The 19,924-nt window shown below is 47.1% G+C and overlaps 1 protein-coding gene across 2 annotated transcripts in view; it reads left to right on the forward strand.

The window, feature by feature from the left end:
* Positions 1–19,924, forward strand: part of CLIP2 (CAP-Gly domain containing linker protein 2) — a 60,037-nt gene that overhangs the window by 18,232 nt on the left and 21,881 nt on the right. For both annotated transcript variants that reach the window (XM_058854482.1, XM_058854481.1), the window contains exons 3-6: positions 8,361–8,899; positions 14,122–14,246; positions 18,512–18,725; positions 19,674–19,871. In XM_058854482.1, the coding sequence (XP_058710465.1) occupies positions 8,361–8,899; positions 14,122–14,246; positions 18,512–18,725; positions 19,674–19,871 (1,076 nt within the window). The remainder of the gene's footprint in view (positions 1–8,360; positions 8,900–14,121; positions 14,247–18,511; positions 18,726–19,673; positions 19,872–19,924) is intronic.

A 19,924-nucleotide genomic window follows, 5' to 3' on the forward strand; every position in this document is an offset into this window, starting at 1 on the left:
AGCACTCCGAGGATGTGTGAGAGGTTATAATGCTTCCTCCATAGCTGGAGTAAATACTGTGCCCTCAGGCAGTCTGTGCCAGAGCTGGAGTCAAACTAGACTGACTCCTGTCATTTAACTTTCCTTTGCCATGGATTGTTAGAGCTGCAGTCGATCTGCTTGTGCATGGCTGCTCAGGTTATGCCCTATCAGCAAATACCCTGAGTTATGCACACACAACTTCTGCATCTCTTTCCCAGTACAGGGAGCTGCTGGGATCCCCTAAACTGGCTCCAGTCTAACCAGAAAGTAATAATTGCCCTCCAGACAGAGCCAAGCTCTTTTTTTGGTGTCTCCTATTCTACATTTGATTGGGACTGAGCTGATGCTGTAATTTCTGAATGAATAAGTCAGTGCACCTGCTTGAGCAATGTACTGCTTGGCTGCTCACCTCAGCTGATGCTGTAGGAATGGTCCCAGAGTGCATCCCAGTGGGTTTTTATGTAGGAATGATGCCTGAGCAAAATTCCAATATGTAAAAAGGCTATGAAATGTCAAAACCCTGCTGCTCAATTACTTCTTCTGGTGGAGGGAAAGCACTGTGCTTTACTTGGCTGCTCGTTACAGTGCTTGGTTCTCAAGATAAATTTCTCCAGTTCAGAACAGTCCCAAGACTGTCACACTCTCTCTGCTAGTGCCAGTGTTCTGCCTGGGAAAGCGTTTATAAATGTCTTATTAAAGACCTGTGTCTGCCTCCTTCTCTTTCTTTTTGTCATTGGATCAGCTCAGTGAGAGCAGCTGTCTTCACTTCCATCACAGCAGCCCCCAAACCACACTTGTGCCGTACAGATTCCCACAGAAACGGCAGACAACTGTGCTGTGTGTGTGTGCTGGGGTTTGTGGGCTTAGGCTGAGCTCCTCCTCGAGCTTCTCCATGCTTCTTTGGAAAGAAAAGGCTCCAAGGAATCAGCTTTGTGCTGGTTTTATAGAGAACTGAACATACGGTGTGACTGCAGCGAGTGGGAGCTGCTGGAGGGAAGCTCCCTGTGCCGGCCAGCAGCTTTTCCTGTAAGTATCTCCCCCCTCCCCACTTGCTATTTCTGCTCTTGGGGGCCACCTCACAGGTTACTCTGGGCTGCTTTCTAATGCTCCTTTCTTTAGTCTTTCATTACTTGGTCTGTGCAAGGTAACCCAGTTTGGCTATGGGGCTAGTGGGACAAAACTGAGTGAGTCCTCAGAGCTAAGGGCTTGCTTGAATGGAAAACTGCATTTTCTTGTGAGAATAAGTTATGGTGAATAAAGTGAGTAATGCTTCTGTGTGGAATATTCTCTAGCTGAAGTGATTTTGTTGTTTATTTAAGGAAAATGGAGACTGTTGTTTTGTAATACACCCTGGGTTACGTTAACATACTAACCTCACATTTATTAAATTTTAGTTTTGCAGATGTGTCTGTAGGTTATTTCTAAAGATGAGGGGTGGCACATGCTGAGGAAGAAGATATGGGTGCCCCAATCTTTGTTAAACTTGCAAAGCTGTTAAAATTGTGGGATTTTTGTTTTCATTATTTTCAGTAAAAACAGGGTGCTTCTCCAGAGGTGTTATGTATAGGCCCTGTTTTAAGGCTGAAAAATGTTAAATAGAGTATTGAAAACTGAATGTTGAAAGAATATGGTTTGAAAAGTAATAATTACATAAAAATTAAGACTGCAATCTTGAGATGAATAGATCCATCCATATGCTGCAAGGTAATTATCCCTCAGTGAAAGAAACCTTGTGCATTTTCTACTAGTCACTTGCCTCCCTTGTGCCTTGTACTGCCAAAACCAACCTGCTTTGCATATTTCGTTGAATACAGTTGTTTACTTGAAAAGAACTTTAAATCCTCGCACACAAATATAGAGTTTTGCTGTTTGTTTCTTTTCAGAATTATAGTAGATTTGATTTAGCATAGCTTGTAACCCCCCCCCAGCTCCTCCATCCCTCCCATCTCTAGCAGGCACCAAGAATGTGTGTCTCGCCTGTGGCAGAGCAGATTTTGTACCAGTCAGCATCTTGAATGAGACCTTTATAAGAAAGCCTTTGTTTGGGGTGTCTGAGGTTCACTGCCCTTCCCAGCTGCCTCTCTGGAGGCAAATATTTGTCTCAATGGGCATCTCCTTCCATTCAGTGCAAGACAACTTTGCAATGGTCCTTACTCGGTTTAGCTTCTCATTCATAATTCTCATTCTTATTGTCTTCCTCCTCACTGCAGTTTTATTTCTGGATATGCCTCCTCTCTTCGAAGGAGCTAGACATGGGGATGCTGAAATTGTATCAGATCTTATTATCCATTGGGGTTATTCCTGGGAGCAGCAGGGGCAGTGGATTTTCAGGGTGCCAGATGCAGAGCTTGCCTCTGTGCCAGATCACGGCCCCAACTGTTCAGCTTTGAACTTGCAGAGCTTTCAGTCCTTGTTTCCAAGTCAGCCATAAATCTCTGGGGCTCCTTCCTCCCACAATGTGCTGCCAGGCAGTTGGCTATTGTCTGCAAAGTATTGCTTTTTATCCCAGGCACCTATTCCCTCTCTGTTTCTGCCTCATCCTGCAGTTGGAAAGGGCTGTGATAAATCCTGCAGAAAACAGCTACCTCATTGCTGTGCTTGATAGTTTGAATTTCGTTATGGCAATGGGATGGCTTTCACCTGATTGCTAACAACGTCATGTTTACGTAACCCAGGTTGCTTTGAGAAGCTCAAAAGAAGCTCCCCATGTGGGCACCTAGAAATTCCATGTGGCAAGGCCTCACCATCACTGAGTGCTGTGGAGGCAGCAGGCACCAGCTCTTCTCCCATGGGTGGTGCCTGTGCAGCTGCTGATGCTGCCAAGGGAAGAATCCCTGTCTCCCTGCACAGGTGGCAGCTCCTGGAGGTGCAGCAGGTTGTGCATCCTTCCCTCTTGCCTTCTCTCTAGCTGCTCTAGGTGGTAGGGAACAGATGCTCTGGACTGGCCTCCTCTGAGGGGAAGCTCTGATGAGCTCTGTTCTCCACCAGTGAAGTTTTGCAGTGCCTGGAGATGAAATGTCATTGCAGACCCAGAGAAGCTTACACAACTAGAGTGTAAATAGATGAGTAAAAACCACTGCACCAGGAGCAGATGGTTTTGTGGCTGTGAGGACAAGACCATTGTCCTTCAGCTCACAGTGGAGGGTGGTGGGCTGTTGGATGGGATGGGATCATCCAGCACAGATGTTTGGTGTCCTGAGCAGGGATGGAGTCTGACTGTCATCCCCACCTCATCATCTGAGCACTGAACCAAGCAGTGAGCCAGGCTGCTCTGATGTCTCCAAGTCTCAGTAAAACCAGACATTATTCCTTTCAGCTGGCACCCCTGTGGCCAGCAGTAGAATTTTCCAACTGACAAAATCTTGGCTTCAAATGGGCATTTACAGTCCCCTGGTCTCAGGACTGTCCTGAAGCCCTGCCCGGGCTGGGAGGAGCAGCCCAGAGAGTACCAAAAGGTTTTTTTGACCAGTCTGGGTTACAAGGCTGCACTTTGAGATGCTCACAGACTGCACAGCTCGCTGCCTTGTCACAGGTTAGTGGCATCTACAGCAGGGGCCAGTGACATGAAGGTGAAGTGTCTTCAGTCTTGTGACAGTGGCAGTTCTGCTGGGCTGGGGCACCTTTTGTTGCTAGGTAGTGGATGAGAAGTTTATTGATTACCATTGAAAAGGGAATGCAGCCAGCAGTGGGTGGGCAGCTCTGTGCTGCATGTCAGGCTGTCTCGTGATGTGGTGATGTTTGAGGGTAAAAACCTCTGAAAATTAAAATACAAAAGGAAAAAGACCTCCTTTAAGGGCACTGTAAAGCTCTTCTGTAAATACAGTGTTTGTGCTTATTTCTCCTTCCTGACACAAGACCCTGCTCTGGAATCTCTTCTTTTTGTTTGGTTGTGGTTTTGGGTTTTTTTGGTTGTTGTTTTGTCATTTTTTCTTTGGTTGGTTGGGATTTTTTCTATGTATGTTGTTTTTTTGTTGTTCTTGGGGTTGTGGTTTTTTGTTTTTGTTTTTTTTTTTTCTTTCCTCTTTCTTTTAAATCTAGTGTGCCTCCATTTTATCAATTAACTGCTTGTCTCCTGATTCCCATGGCAACACAACAGGCTGTTGCATTTCTGAGTCCTTTGGCAGTTGTGGTGCCTGGCATGTGCCTTGGGAGCAGTCAGACTACAAAAGGGTTCTGCAGGGAGTAGGAAATAACATGGGCAACGCTCACTGTGCCCTGCTTCTCACACTAAACTGCTCTTCCCTTCCTCTCCCTCCTCCCCTTCAGATACAAGTTTCCTTTGTTTCAGTGGCCTGGTGTTAAGAAATGAGCAACTGGAGTGCTGTGGGAGGTCAGGAGATGTGGAGGGAGTGAGGGGATGGATGGGTTCAGTGGATGTGGCTGGAATATAGCACGAGGCTGAGCATGTTGTCAGGGATGCTGCAGAGAAAAGCCATTCCTGCTGATGCTGCAGAGCAAGTGCTCTCTTCCTCCCACTTCAGAGTTTCCAGAGCTTTCTTGAGCAGGGGGGCTTCTTCCTTCTGTACTATACAAAGCTTCTGTTCACTCCTTCCTACAGCAGTTTCCAAGAGCTGGAAGAATCCATGCCCTCTTTGCAGAAGCCCTTGTGCTTGGAGGGATTTTGGACACATGGCTTTCATTGACACGGTAACAAGAGCCCTGTGAACAGGCTGAAACTTCAGTTAAACTTTTCACCTCTCCAGCTCCTGGCTGGTAGGAATTTGGCTTCTGAAGTACTTGTGCCCTGTCAGTGTGGGTCCCTAAAGCTGATGGGATGAGTTTTAAGAAAGAGCTCTAAGCACCAGGTTTGCTGTAGTGGTTAATGTGTCAGCTTTGTGAAGGCCAAGGGGAAAGTAGAGATTTGGAGCTGGGTAAGAAGTGTGTTTAGTGGATACTCTGTGTGACTCTGATTTACAAGTTGCTGCTCAGCCCTGGAAGCTGTGACCTACAGGAAGCCCATTTACTCCAAAAAGAATGAGCCAGCTAATGAACACAATAGGATTGTAAAGTTGGAAAGCCCGGGTGGAAGAGATCCTGCTCACTGCTTATTGTGTCTTGGAGCCTGGTCCCAGTGAGAGGAGGAAGGCAGTCACTCCTGTCACAGTCCTGACTAGCAAGTGAGGTTTGTGCTGGACAGAGCAGCACAGGGAGATCCCCTTGGATCAAGCAGGAAGAGCCTTCCTCATCTCTGGCTTCCAGGTGAGCTGCTGAGTTAGAAGCCTAGCAGTGACCTTCAGAGAGTTCCTGTGGCTTCTTGGTTGGCATCAGCAGGGTTGGGGTAGAAAGTACCCAGTTTGTTCTCTTGGGTGTGTTTCTCTTGCATAACCCTTCTCAATTTCATACCTGAGATCTGTACCCTTGTTTTGCTGCTTCTTGGAACTTTTTTCTTAGTGAGTTTTTTGGAACTTGTTGGTATTTGTCCAGGGAGTCTGACTAGAAAATGACTTTTCTTCTTCAAAACAGCAAATCCAAGTGACACAGACCAATAGACCAATTCCTTAGGTGCCTGTAGGCTGGGAAAGCTCAGGAATCTTTCATGGCAATCCTCTTGGGTAGATTTCCCTTCAGCTGTAAGAAGCAGCTGGAGAGTGGCAACACCGATGTCAGGTCTCTGAGAGCAGTGCCATCAGCTGCTCTCACTTTTGGGCTATCCTAAGATACTCATGGCATGGAAATCAAGTTACTCATTTGCCTTTTGGAAGGCTGGTGACCAGACACCTGCCTGGGAGGATCAGAGCTCAAATCTGCTTGGACTACTCCAGATGCTGTCTGACCATCTAGTTAATGGGTGAGTAAAATCCAAGGGAAATTAGTTCAACTTGATCATGGTTACTCTTGGCTTCTCTGAAAACCTGCTGCATGAAAGCCCATTAGCTGCTCTGTGGTTATTATTTCACATGTGGGTAATGAAAGCCATGTAAAACACAAGTTTCTACATTGTGGCCATAATAAACAAGGTGAACCTTCAGGCCATTCCTTATTTACATCCTGTACTTTTGAATAATTCACCTCATGCTCAAGAATAATGATGCTTCTGCCTGCACTGCTCAGGAGCCTGGAATAATATTGTTTCCCTGAGATGTAATTACTGTAGTTCAACATACCTGCCTGTCAGACAGGCACCTAAAATGAACAAGAGTGTGTAAAGTTCCACTAAAATTTTGGCTTCTGGGAGAAGACAGTGTTGCATCAGGTATCCATTGAACTGTTCTTTATTTTTTTCTTGGTCCAAATCAGTTTTGAAGGTGTTTGCAGTGAAATATGAGTCTAAATGCAAATTTAAATCCTGCTGCATTGTTTTTTCAGCCTTGGGCAGCCTTCCTGCCTTTCTTTGCTTGAGCTTTGCTGCTGAAGGGTTTGCTGTCCTTCCTGTGCCCATCATGGGATTTGCTTGAACATTCCCTGTGTTTTATTCTGTGCTGATCTTCTCAAGGGTTGTTCCAGCTCCAGCCCAGCGTGCTGCTTGGAGATACTTCTGCTCATGAGAGGCATTTGTACAGTCACACCTTCATTGCTGCTCTCTTCTTGTTCAGATGAGGTTCAGACCAGGCAGAGGTACTGCTTCCAGGGGCCCCAAAACTGGTGGCCGTAGGAATTTCTCAAGTGTTGACTCTGGAGTCTAATAAGAACCAAAGTGTCAAAACTGATCCCTCATAACACACATGATTTAGCAGAAACTAAGTTCTTCATGCTATTGCCCTGCTGCTCTTTTCTTTCCTCTTTACTAGCAAAGCTTCAGAGTATCTTGCTTTGAGAGCTTTTATGTTTTTCACTCTTTCTAGGAGCTGAGCCTGATCTGTCAGGCCCATTCCTTGTGGAAATGCTGTGGGCTGAGCCACAGTGATGGCTGAGGCTGAGCAAGTTTCACACTTCGTTACACATAAGCACTCAAGTTTGGTTTGTCTCTGCAGCTGCTCAGGGTGTCCTCTGACAGCCCTCTCTGATAGCAAACATTTTTTTTTTCCCCCTGGGTGTACTTTGGACTTTTCTGGTTGGTGGCACCCAGAAACTTCAGCTGAAAGTTTGGCTGAAGAGCTTTCACTGAGTGCAGGGTATGTGGGACCAAGTCTTCTCCAAGCACTCCCTACACCAGCTGTGGGAGAACCACCCTTGGGACCTCAGGGCTAATGAGAGCTGAGGATGGCTGAAGGTACCTGGTGTGTGACTTGCTGGATCTTATTTTGCAAGGTTTCTCAGTTTCTCTTGTGGTTTCTTTTAGGGCTTTATTCAACCTCCCCCTTTAACCCTCAGAGAGTTTTAATGAAGTTCACATGTCCTTGTCATTTGTTGCCTGGGGCCCAGGCTGAAAGCCCAAAGTTTGTGACAGGAGTGTTTGACAATGGGGTCAGCAAGAATTGGGTCACTGCTGTCTCATTTGCTTGGGTTGACTCTGTTCCCATTCAGGCACCTGTCATGTATTTAAGGGTTCCCTTTTGTATTGTGGACAGTTTGGCCAATCAAGACTCTGCTGGAGAGTGTGAGCAGAGCAGTGAATACCAGCATCACCTGCAGTTTTCCTTCCCTGGGATGCAGGGAATTGCTGGAAGGCTGGTGCTGGAAAAAGGGTCAGCTATCTTGAGTTCCATGCACATTGTGTGGCCCTGGAGGGCTGTGCATGAAGGTTTGTAGATGTTTCTTGTTTAAAGAGAATATTATATACTGTCCAATATATTTATATTGAACATACCCCAGGTTGTCTGCTTGCTGCTGCATTTGCTCCAGCAAAGGGCACAGCAGCAGCTGGGAAAAATGGGGAATTTTTGGAGGCTGCTGTGTGGTCCCACAGGGGCTGTTAGTGCCATTGGTGGGACACTCAATAGGGTTCTCATAGTCCCAAGTACTAAAACATCAGCCTCATACTTGAAGAGAAAAATAAATATATATTTTGATTTATTTTGGGGGGTAAAAGGATGACTTTGGCTTCTTTCTGCAAAGCAGCAGTTCATTGGGCTGCCTTTGGTCAGTCCTTGAGCTCTTACCCACCACTCCTGTCCCTTTGAGCTTTTCCACACTAGTGCAGCCCCCCGGGAGGTGTGAGGGGGCTGAGATATTGTAAAGGGGATGAGGACATGGGGTCGTTTCTTTATGTTTGTTCTGTGTGAGACCTGCAGAAACTGGGCAGCAGATGGAGAATCTGTGCAGATTCTGATCTGCAATCCTCTGATCTGAGGAAGGTGTGTGAGTAATGGCATTGCTCAGGTTTAATCTCCACAGGGCGCACGCCTGCAATTTCAGTTGTTGTCCCAGATGTTTCCTTTCTGTAAACACCTTTTCCTGATGTTTTGGCTTCCTTCTAGGATTTCTCCTTATACCAAAACCTCTTTTTCCTTGACTCACAGGCTCACCTTTACACAAGCAGGGTACCACATCCACCACCAGCGCCGAGAAGTCGGGATCAAAGGTTGCCGAGGTGGGCGATGATTTCCTGGGAGACTTCGTGGTGGGCGAACGTGTCTGGGTGAATGGAGTGAAGCCAGGCGTGATCCAGTACCTCGGGGAAACTCAGTTTGCTCCAGGCCAGTGGGCAGGGGTTGTTCTGGATGACCCTGTGGGTAAGAATGACGGCTCTGTCGGAGGAGTGCGGTACTTCGAGTGCCAGCCGCTGCAGGGGATTTTTACGCGACCATCCAAGCTGACACGGCAGCCGGTGGCCGAGGGCTCAGGGAGCGACGCCCCCTCCGTGGACTCCCTGACGGCTCAGAACTTGTCACTGCACTCGGGGACGGCCACTCCACCTCTGTCCACCCGCGTGATCCCGCTGCGGGAGAGCGTCCTCAACAGCGCCATGAAGACGGGCAACGAGTCCGGGTCGAACCTCTCGGACAGCGGCTCCGTGAAAAAAGGGGAGAAGGACTTACGGCTGGGAGATCGAGTGCTGGTGAGTTCATTGTGGGGTCCCTCTGGCAAAGGACAAGGATTTGTCCCTCTGCTGAGTGTTCCTGGTCAGCTTCAGGATGAGACAAAAGGAGGAGAGGTTTTGGTGGTGAGGTATGGGATGGAGGGTGGTCTTGGGAGATGCCTGGGCCAAGGAGGCATCAAACATCTCCAGTGTTGTTTGGGATGCTGCTGCATCTTCTGGACATGTCTCCTTCACATTGGTGCAGGAGAACGTGTTCCAGGGTACTTCTTGTATTGGACAAGTCCTGAACTGCAGAAAGTAGAAGTCCTGAACTCGTGTTGGTGTGTTAGAGCAGCCACACACGGGGGAAAATCAACCTGAGGATCTGTCCTCTTTTGATCAGTTTATTTGCTCCCATTTTCTCCTTTGCCTCTTGCAGGGACTGGGGAGAGTGTTCAGGTGAGAACTTAAGATTTCAGAAGCAGCAGTCATAGAAGGCAAATTGCAAAGTATAAAATCTGTGGTAAACCTGACTGTTCATTCTGAGTCAGGCAAGCAATGGAATGATTTTCTCCAGACTTGTTTTACCCCTTTCTTCTCCTGGCCAGAAGTTCTCTGGGACAGGACCTGTTCCCTGAACACTCTGCTCACCTCAGTAGGGCCACAGAGTGAATTTTGGCATAGCCACAGAATCCAACCTGGGAGCATCTCTCCCCTGGGCTTCTGTTGACTTGTGTTTTGGGAATGCTTTGGGTTTTTATTTTGTTTTTAATGAGGTTGCATCCTTAAAATCCTGCCCTCCCTGCCTGTTAATTTACCCACCTCAGATGCTGATAGATTAAGTTTCTGCTATGACTTGTTAGTGTAATAAATATCTCCAAAACAGTGAGCCTGGAATAAGCTTAATCTCTCACTGGTTCCAGCAGGAATGTTCAGCTTACAGAAACACCAGGAATTGTTTGCACACAAACATAGAGATCCAGGAAAAGAACAGATAATAACAAGAAGAAATAATTTGCTGTTATGGTTCATTCATTGTGCTTGGCTTTTATTTTACTTAAGGGAGGTGTCAGTCAATCATGTTGGGTACTGGAATACATAAACAATAATTCTGAATTAACTTGAGTTGCCTCAAATTCCTTAAGCAAATCTTTGCTCATCCTCTATGGATTGGTACAGTTTTAATTGTCTTTATTACTCTTAGTGTTTCCTTTTCTGAAAGAGTATATTTTTATTTGAGAGTGGCTTTTAGCTGTATGGGATCCACCAAAGGCTTTTCAGATGAGGAAGGACATGTTTTTATTGATTGCTTGTGATGGAGCACAAGGTTGCAGGGGACACTTCCAGGTTGGCCAGATGGACACCTGGCTCTCTCTGCAGTCTGGCCTTTTCCTGATGCTGCCTTTTTTTAAGTTCATTAAAGTCCATTATAGCTTGAAGACATTTTTGCTTTTCAGTTACTTTGTTCCAAGACCCTCTCTGACTCTCCAGCACTTACAGAAAGTGACTTTCAGCTTTCCATTAGAAGCTTTCCATTAGAAGAGTTAGATAATATTTGCCTTTGGCACTCAGACTCTTTCCCAGAGATGTAAAAATTGCATTAAAGAGATGAAAAATCTGCCCTGATATTGTAGAACTCATCTCTTGAAGCCTGGCAAATAAATGTGGGACAATTAACCTTTGCTTTCATGACAGTGGAACTTCCCAAAACGGAATAATTGCTGAAGTTGTGTTAATGTGAGGCTGGCTTATTGCTTTTCTGTGGGGAAAGAAGGGATGGAAACAGAGCAGTGGAGCATTTGCTGCCTGGGAGGAATTTCTTCCTGTTTTTTTGCCTAAGAAAATGTATTTTGCATTCTTTGTGGAAAGGCCTTCTTAGCAGCTGAACTCATTCCCCCTTAGATGCCATTGCTTTCTGAAGAAGTGGGGGAAGCATGTGGTTTTATTATATGTCAGCCTAAATAAAAAAATAATTTAAACTAAAAACATTCCCCTTAGAATAGGTATTCTGCCCTTCAGCCATGCTTGTATTTCCTAACTGGAATTGTGCACTTCAGCATTGAAATGGGGTAATAAATAAGACTGCTCAAGGGCCAGGTTATATCCCAGTGGCTGGTTTAGTTTGCCCCAGATACCTTTAGGATGGGTTCCAGGTTTTTTGCTGGAACTTGCAGGTCTCCAAAGCCAGGAGACACAGGCAGAGTCAGTGAAGCAGCACTTCAGCTGACACTGGGCAGGGCTGTGGAGCCTGGGCTGCTGAGAATGGATCCTGGCCTTCCCCCTGAGCCTGTGGTTTTAATCATCTTGTCTGTCTGCTGCCAGTTGTTTTTGCCTGCAGTGTGCTGCAGCTCCTGGCAAATGATGGAAAGCACTCATGAATAAACTAATCAAGTTCTTTCTTCAGTATCCCCCCACTATGTCCCTGTCACAGCCCTGCTGGGCCAGCCCAGAGCTGCAGAATGATTGAACCTCCTGAGTGAGAAATCATTTCCTGAGAAGCTCCCTGGGCAGGAGAATTGCAGCCTAAGCCCTTCTTCTTGGGCAGAGACAACTCACTGCTCTGCTGCCACCAAGTCCCTGAGCTGTTCCAGTGCCTGAGACTGGAGCCTTGCTGCAGGAAAGGCATGCAAGGTGTCACGAAGGAAGGATTCCTGCTCTTTATTTTCCTGGTTAACCATTGGAGCCTCTCCCACTTTGTTTTTTGCCTAAGAAAATGTATTTTCTTTGTGGAGTCCTAGAGGTGCAGCAATGCAAACAATCACCAGGCATATTCCCTTGTTGCTAACCAGGCAGAAAAGAAGGAAGGATCCCATTCTGTAGTTGTGCCAAGGCAGGATTCTTAGTATTCCACTGCCTCCTTAGAGCTCCATCCATAAGACCAGCAACTGCTGTGTCATGACTAGAGAGTGGCAGGATGGCAGTGTGGGAGTGATGGATCTCTGTCCCTGTGGAAGTTTGTGAGAGGCAATGGGAAGTGCAGTGTTCCAGCTATTTGCAGGATTCAAGGGACAAGAAAACATCTAGGATTCCTAGCTGGAACTCTTTCCTCTCTAGATAAGATTTTTGCAGGAGTGTGGCATGTCAGGATAAGGGGAATGGCTTCAAAGTGACAGAGCAGGGTTAAGAGTCAATATTAGGAAATGTTCTTCCTGGTGAGGGTGCTGAGGCCCTGGCACAGCTTGTCCAGAGAAGCTGTGGCTGCCCCATCCCTGGAAATGTTCAGGGCAAGGTTGCACAGGGTTTGGAGCAGCCTGGTGTAGTGGAAGGTGTCCCTGCCTGTGACAAGGGATGGAACAAGATGAACTTTAAGGTCCCTCCCAACCTAAACCATCCTGTTTCTATGCAGTGAAACCAAGAGGGAAATAAATAGCCCAAAGCATCTGCCCTGCCACCACATTAACCCTTAGAGGCTCTTTGTGCACACACTCCTAACCATTAATTTAGGCTGAGACACTGCCTGGCCCTTGTCTGCTGGGTCTGTAGTTATCTCTGGTTAAACAGGAGTTGTAAATGGACTGTGGTGGAGCAAACTGTGTTACTAACATGGGTGGACTTGGTATCAAAGACAGCCCCAGGAGGGGATGCTGTAATTCCAGGCTTCCCTCTTACACCACCTCCCCAGGATATTATTTTCTCACTGGTGCCTGACAGATAAATGCACAGAAATGTCTTGCATCAGCAGTGCTGTCAGACTCATTGCTGTGCAGCGCTGACTTGTGCTGTGGGGATGGGTAGGCACAGAGATAAGTGGCTGGATGAAAAGAAACTGTAAAAATTCCTGTAGCTTCACTTACAGAGGGCTGGCCTGTAATTCCTGGCTGTCTGTTTCTCCCCTTATCCTAACAGCCAGTTCTGGCATTCTCAGATGACATGGTATTTATCCAATCACACAAAGCTGCTGAGGGTCAGATGGCACATGGAGATGACACAGCCCCAGTGTGTGATGGCCACATCTCCCACAGGTACACACATTTACCCCCTGGCATATACAGGTCATCCTTTCAGGACTCACAGCCTTTGCCAAAAGCACCCTCTGTAAATCAAATATTATTGCACAGTGATTTTTCAGTGCTTGGAAGGACTTGAGGTAGGACCCAGATTTCAGAGCTGTGCTGTTTAGTCCATAAAGATGCAGTTATTTTTAGTCTGGCAAAACTCTTTTTCCCTTTGCATAAGCGATTTTTTTTAGGGATTTAGAATTGGTAAATCTAACATCCCTGGAATACACAAACCCAGAGATTTCTGCATTCAGCTCTCACTGTTTTCTGTAGGAAAATAATAATCTGTTGACACCTTTTTATGTTCAATTTAATATTAATAAAATTAGTAACTACAAGTCATTCGGGACGAAGCTGCAAATTGAATTTTAAAACTTATTTTTAAGCTTTCTTCCTTGAATTTAGGCATTAGCAGAGATAGGCTAAAAAGGCTTAGATCTTAGAAGTATGAACCTTTAGAACCACCCTCCTCTTTTCTTCCTTTTCTCAGCCCAAGTGTCTGAGTGGGAGTGTTTAGCACAGAGGCAGCTGCTGCTCAGTGCCACAAGCTCTCAGAGCAATGATCAAAACACAGCTCCCAAGGCTCCTGCTTGCCCTCCTTCTCCTCAGTAAGCTGCAAACTTCAAGAACTTTTAAGTGTAAACTCAGGAGAAAAAGGTGTGGTTTATGTGTTCTTATTTCTCCATGGTGGGGGAATAAACCTGTGCTGGAGGAGGCCTGGCAGTGAGCTGAGCCCCACTCCCATACAGTTTGCCAGCACTGGGAATTGCTGTGGGAAGTGTAGATAAAAGTGGAACACCTCTATTTTGAGCAGTTTCTACAAGTTGAGGAGCAGTGAATGCTTTCCTGCCTCAGCTGTCCTCTTGCTGTCCTGTCCCAGTATTCTCAAAGCTGTTGGCTGAAGGAGCACAGGGCTGAAAACCTGTCAGTGCAGGTGATGGCTCTTCAGGTATGAGCTGTGCCTGCAGGGCTTAAACTCCTTTGTGGCCTCAAGTAGCTTGGTGCAATTCGTTGATACCTTGAAATATGTTTTCATTATATTTACTCTGGTATTTTTCCAGGCAGGCAGTCCCAAAAATCACTTTGGAGTTGTTGGAAAGACAACTTTAGTGCTGGGAGAACTCGGTGTGAGATCTGCCGATTCCATCAGATCTGAAAACACGGACGTCTTGTCCCCCTCTCTAAATACCTGCCCCAGCTTCAGTCCCCTGGTGTCAGGGCTGGTGCTGCCACCTCTAATCCTCAACATCTTGTCTCTGGCAGGTCGGTGGGACGAAGACAGGAGTCGTGCGCTACGTGGGAGAGACGGATTTTGCCAAGGGCGAGTGGTGCGGCGTGGAGCTGGACGAGCCCCTGGGGAAGAACGATGGGGCAGTTGCTGGGACAAGGTACTGTGTGCTCTGAACACCAGCCCAGGTCCTGCACACCTCCTGGGGGTCTGGGGGGCAAGTGCCATCACCTGGCAGGAGAGTTAGGTCTGTGTTTGGTTGAGGGTAATTTTGAGTCTTTTTGCAGGGAGATCAATACAAACCTCATCACTGGGCCATTTTAAAGCAGGATCAGATAACTTCTGTGAAGGAGGAACCTGAATGGCTTCAGGAAACAGGAGAAAGTAGGGACAGAAGATAACTTGCAGTGGGATTTAATTTTTGCTAGAAACTGATTCTGTTGATTGCATTAGCTCTGCTTTCTACCACACATTCCTCTCATAAACTTTCTTCTTGTGCTACAAGTCCCCCTGTCAGAACTACAAAAGACAAAGATTTTTACTTTCTTCTCAGCTTAATGTTTTATTCTGTTCTTACTGGGAACAAATTTCCAGAGAACTGAAAGAATTCTGTCCTTGTACTAATTCTGTGGTGCGATAGGTGTCTGCTGATTGATCTTACCACCTCTGGCTCCATAGGCACCTCCACTCTTTTCCAAAAAAAACCTTGTCAGTACCTCTAAAACTAGGCAGGGACATCTCACAGGCATGCTGGGAAGCTCTTTCTATCCATGTGGAATTTAGTTAAGGGAATGACCCAGACCTTGGATTTGGGGCTTGGTGGTGCTCAAATCTGTTATAGAGCAGCTCTTTGACTGTGCTTCAAATACAGGTGCAACTTATCCCTTGTCCTACACAAGTTCCCTAGGTGGGAAATACTGATGGTTTCTTGGAGCTTCTGAAGGCAGTCTGGCTTTAGAGGTGAGATTTATCTTTCACAGAATTAACTAGGTTGGAGAAGATTTTGATATCATCAAGTCCAACCTGTAACTTTGAAACTGTGAGGAGCTGAGAGTTCCTGCCTTGTTAGATCTCAGGTTCTGTAATAAAGGTTTCTTATGTTGGGTCAGCCTTGTTTTGTCCAGCTTGTGCTTTCATTTAAATTAAGAGAAAAAGCTGTCTTGTTCAATGTCAGGGCAAGAAAGCAGTAAATGATTGGCAGCAGATGGCTGAGTTCCAGCCTGTTCTCAAAATAAAAGAACCAGGATGGTAGAGAATAAATCACGGAGTGAATGCTGCTTTCTTTATCATACAATTCACACTGCTTGGAAGATTAATCTTCAGGGTGCTCAGAATTTGTCTCTGTGCATGTGGATGGTGTGAAAGGCAGATGTGAGTGTTGTGCTGTCTGCCTCTCCTCCTCACCTCTGTTGCTGTGTTTTGAAAATCCAACTTTTGGAAGTCATCTGTCTTCTGAAACTGCTGCATCTTGGCTGAGGCACTTCTGGTGTGTGCCCTGTCTGCAAAGGCTTCTCCTTTTCACAGTGTTTAGAGCAACATTTGCAGCATTGTCCATGTCTGTCCTTTTGAGCCTTCATCCAGCCCTTTGATTTTCTTGCAGCATGTGCCCATTTCAACTGCAGTGGTTTGGAGAAGCTAACAGAGTAGAACCAGCTCTCTCTATGGCACGCCTCAGTGGGTCTTCCCTGTTTGCTGTGGCAGCATGGAATTCTTGAGGCTGTCCTGATCTTGTCCTGCCAGGATCAGCCTGGGCAGAGGCTGTCCAGGACTCTGGAGTCTGTGTTTGGGTGATGGTTGCCATCTAGTGAGCATCCCTGGCCTGGCCAGCAAGCCCAGCACTGCCTGCTGCAGCTGCAGGAGGAGAGTGAACCCAAAACTGGAGCTGAAGGCACTGAGGCTGCTGGAAGCAGTAGAGGTAGCGTGGAGCCTTGGTGACATTGTCCACCTTTGCTGTCATAGGCAACTCCACTTGAGTGGGTGGTGAATTGGGTGAAATTTGTGGTGAGACACTGATTTTCTTGCAGGCTCAGGTGTGGATCAAGGGAAGGCCAAAGGGCTGGGCTTTCCCAGCAGCTGTGGCTCTGAATTCAGTGGAGGCTGCCTGCAGGCTGTGGAGCAGTAGCAGTGGCCCAGGGGACAGGGTATCACTGTGGGGAGCCCCTCTGTACATCAGATTTGCACTGGGGTTTGCTGCAGCTGCTTTCCTGTCTGCACAGGAGACCACAGAGGTGCTGGTGTGGCTTGGTTTGGTGTCAATTCCACAAAGCCAAGCAAGTTCCATGTACTCATCTCTAGTGATTTAAATGTTACCCGCTTATTTTGCTGTTCTCCCTTCTCTCTCTGCTCCAGCTGGAGTCCTTGCTCACTAAACTCCTAGACATTTTACTTCTGCATTGTTTGTCAGCCTGGGACACTGAAGATTTTTCCATCTATTTCAACATTTCCTGTGCTGTTTTCCACCTGCAGTTTGCATTGACATCACAGCACTACTTTTCTGTCCTGTTTCCTCTCTGTAATGTGAGTTGGGAGCTCCTCCACACTCAGTGAGAGCAGCTCTTGGTTTTCAGATAGATTTATTTTATTTTTTTTTCCCTGCCAAGTGGTTTGGACCCAATTCCTGCTTCTGAATTATAAAAGTTAATTGCAGGCACTTTTCAATCTGGAACTGAAAGAAAACGGGCAGACAGAGTGATGCAAGTTTGAGCTTGCTAAGAGCTGTCAGAGGCTTTTAAGGGAATTAACATTTGGGATTGTTGTGCAGCCATGAGTACCAGTCTGTGCTTACCCCAGGCAGAGCTGTGTGCCTGCTGGAATTTGGGAAAATGATGCTGTGCAGGGCTTTGCAAGAGGTCAGCCTGTGGTATTTTCAAACCCAAGGGCCTGTGTTGGCAGGAAGTCAAGGAGGCTGAGAGATTTGGGGTTGTATAGAGGAGCTGTTTAAAGTTTGTTAGAGAAAAAAAATAGATCGGAGCTGATGTTTAAAAATTAATTTTGTTCTCATCTGGCTGGAGATCAGGCTGTTCCCTGGCCTCTCCAAGCACACAGGGGTCTGCCTGTGACACAGCTGTATGGCTGCCAGCACTTAAAAATAAAAGGGAGTTGGGGAAACAGCTGCTCACATCTGGAGAGAGAGAAAACTTGTGCTAGTAGAACTGGATTTGTGTAATTTAGTCATTAGAACCTACTTTTTTTATATTAAGATAGGACAGATGGTTTTATGACCCAGTGTTTAGTCCTATTCTTGCTGGGAGGCCTGTGAGAAAGCTCTTAAAGGAGCTTTTTGTGTTGGCTGCTCCCCTGAAACGAGGATACACAATGCTGGAGGTGATGTGGTTTTTCTTGCTGCAGTGCAGCTGGCCAGCAGCAAATGAACCTTGGTTTATGCTGGTCAGCCAAGCCCCTGAAGGAATTTCCAGGGTTTGACACTGAGCTGTGGCTCATTTTTATTCTGGAAGAGGCTTCTGGAGAGACAGAATCTTTGGGCTCACTGCAGTTGTGGAAGAGACTGTCATTATCTGATCCTCCCTTTTCCAAGTTTGTTTGCATGGGAAACAGTTTCTCTGCCACCTGAAGGAGGTGGCACACGCTGGAGTTTGCTGTAATGGTATTTTTAGCTTCAAAGGTTTGAGGTTTCTCCTGTTTTGGTAGGGAAGATTTTCCCTGTTGGAACATTTATACAGAACTGTGTGATTCAGATCTTTTTGTCTGACAGAGTCACAGTGTGGGGCAGGTTGGAACCACAGCTGGTCATCTAGCCCAGCCTTCCTGCTGAGGAAGGGTTATCCCAGAGCACATGGCAGAGCATTATGTCCAGAAGGTTCTGGAATATCCCTAATTTGGGAGACTCCACACCTGCTCTGGGCAGAGCAGCCTACTCAAGGCTTGCTCACTGTACATGGAAGAAATATTTCCTCATGTTTAGCTGGAGCTTTCTGTGGCCTCTTGCCTCATTGCTGAGCTCCACAGCGCAGAGCCTGGTCCATCTTCTGACATCTCCCTGCAGACACACTCCACTGCACCACGATCTTCAAAGCTGGGTGAAGGGCACAGGCAATTTTGGGAAGATTGGTTGGTAAGGAAGGGGTGCTCGTGCTGTGGCTGTGGTTATGTTCTGGGAGATGGGCTCTCCAGGCTGCCAGCTCTGTCTTTCCTGGCATCTTATCAAATGCACAGCAACCTAGTGCTTGGCAACTACCTCAGGTCTCCCTGCTGAAACACCACAAATGCAAACATGGAGTTGCCAGCACTACAAGTAGGAAAGGAGAATAATCCAGTTATTTGTACACAGGAAACAGTGCCACAGCAAAGCACCCAGGGATCAGCTGTGGGCTGGGGTTTCTGTACTCTTGGCAGTGCCATTGTGCGAGGCCTGGGTAGAGATGGCTGCTCTGCCACGTCTCACTTGGTGCATCTCCTGTGTCCCAGGTATTTCCAGTGCCCACCCAAGTTTGGCCTCTTTGCTCCCATCCACAAGGTGATCCGGATCGGGTTCCCATCAACCAGCCCTGCCAAGGCCAAGAAGAGCAAGAGGATGGCCATGGGAGTGTCAGCCCTGACCCACAGCCCCAGCAGCTCCTCCATCAGCTCCGTCAGCTCCGTGGCCTCCTCAGTCGGGGGCAGGCCCAGCCGTAGTGGGCTGGTAAGTGGCTCCTGCATGGTCCCTGCAGCCTCAATCTACCTTTGTGACCCTTTGGGACCCTTTGGGACCCAACTTCACAAAGCAGGAGGGTTGGGGTTTTCTTCCCGTGCAGCTGCTCCTTCACCATTCATGAGGTGAGGGGAGTGGAGTGTTGGGAGGGTGTTACCCCCTCACAAACATGGACACAGCTCCAAGTAACACACACCAAGTAACTGTGACCACTGATGAGCCTGAAGTACAATTTGCAGTGGGATGAGTCTCAGTTCTGCTGTCAAGAGCAGCTTTATAAGGGATCCCTGCAGAAAAAGGACGCTGTTTCCAGTCTCACGTGGTTGTGCTGCTCCACTGCCCAGCTGGGCAGAGCTCCTGCTGTGACTGTCTCACTGAGGAGGGTGACGGTGTCCTGGTCACATGCCTGGGGTTTTGGCAGGTGCTCAAGCAGGCAGAAAGCAGAGCAGGCAGTGATATTAAAATTTCTGGCTCTGCTGTGGTGTCACTGCAGAACAGCCGCAGCCCTCTTGGCTGGGGACAAGGGTGCAGTGTCATTCCTGGAAGAATAACCCCATAATGGTCTCCACTTGAGATCATTCTAACCCAGCTGAGCTCACTTTTTGGGATTTCATCAGTGCAGGCCATCAATAAAATATATCTAAGAAAGCAGATGATACAATGCATGATAATTTTTCCTGACCCAGTTCCCACCCCATGTTCTGACCTTTGGGAAATGGTGATTTTATTGCAGTGCAGAAGAGCAATTGAGCTTGTGAGCATTGTCCAGATGTTTCTCAGACTTAACCTCCCCTGTAGGGCCCAGAGCTGGAACTGCAGCTCTGCTCAGCTGAATAAATGATCATTAGGTGAGCAGCACTCCAGATTTAACAGGGGACTTCAACTATCCTGGACTGGAAAGGACACAGCTTTACCCCCTCTCTCTTTACCTCTCCCCAGCTGACAGAGACCTCTTCTCGGTATGCCAGGAAAATCTCTGGCACCACAGCTCTGCAGGAGGCACTGAAGGAGAAGCAGCAGCACATTGAGCAGCTGCTGGCAGAGCGTGACCTGGAGCGGGCAGAGGTTGCCAAAGCCACCAGCCACATCTGTGAGGTGGAGAAGGAGATTGCCATCATGAAGGCCCAACACGAGCAGGTAGGAGGTGATAGGGCTTTTTATCACCAGCTCTCAGATATATATGAATATTT

The sequence above is a fragment of the Poecile atricapillus genome, chromosome 21, assembly GCF_030490865.1.
Source record: "Poecile atricapillus isolate bPoeAtr1 chromosome 21, bPoeAtr1.hap1, whole genome shotgun sequence".
NCBI lineage: Eukaryota > Metazoa > Chordata > Aves > Passeriformes > Paridae > Poecile > Poecile atricapillus.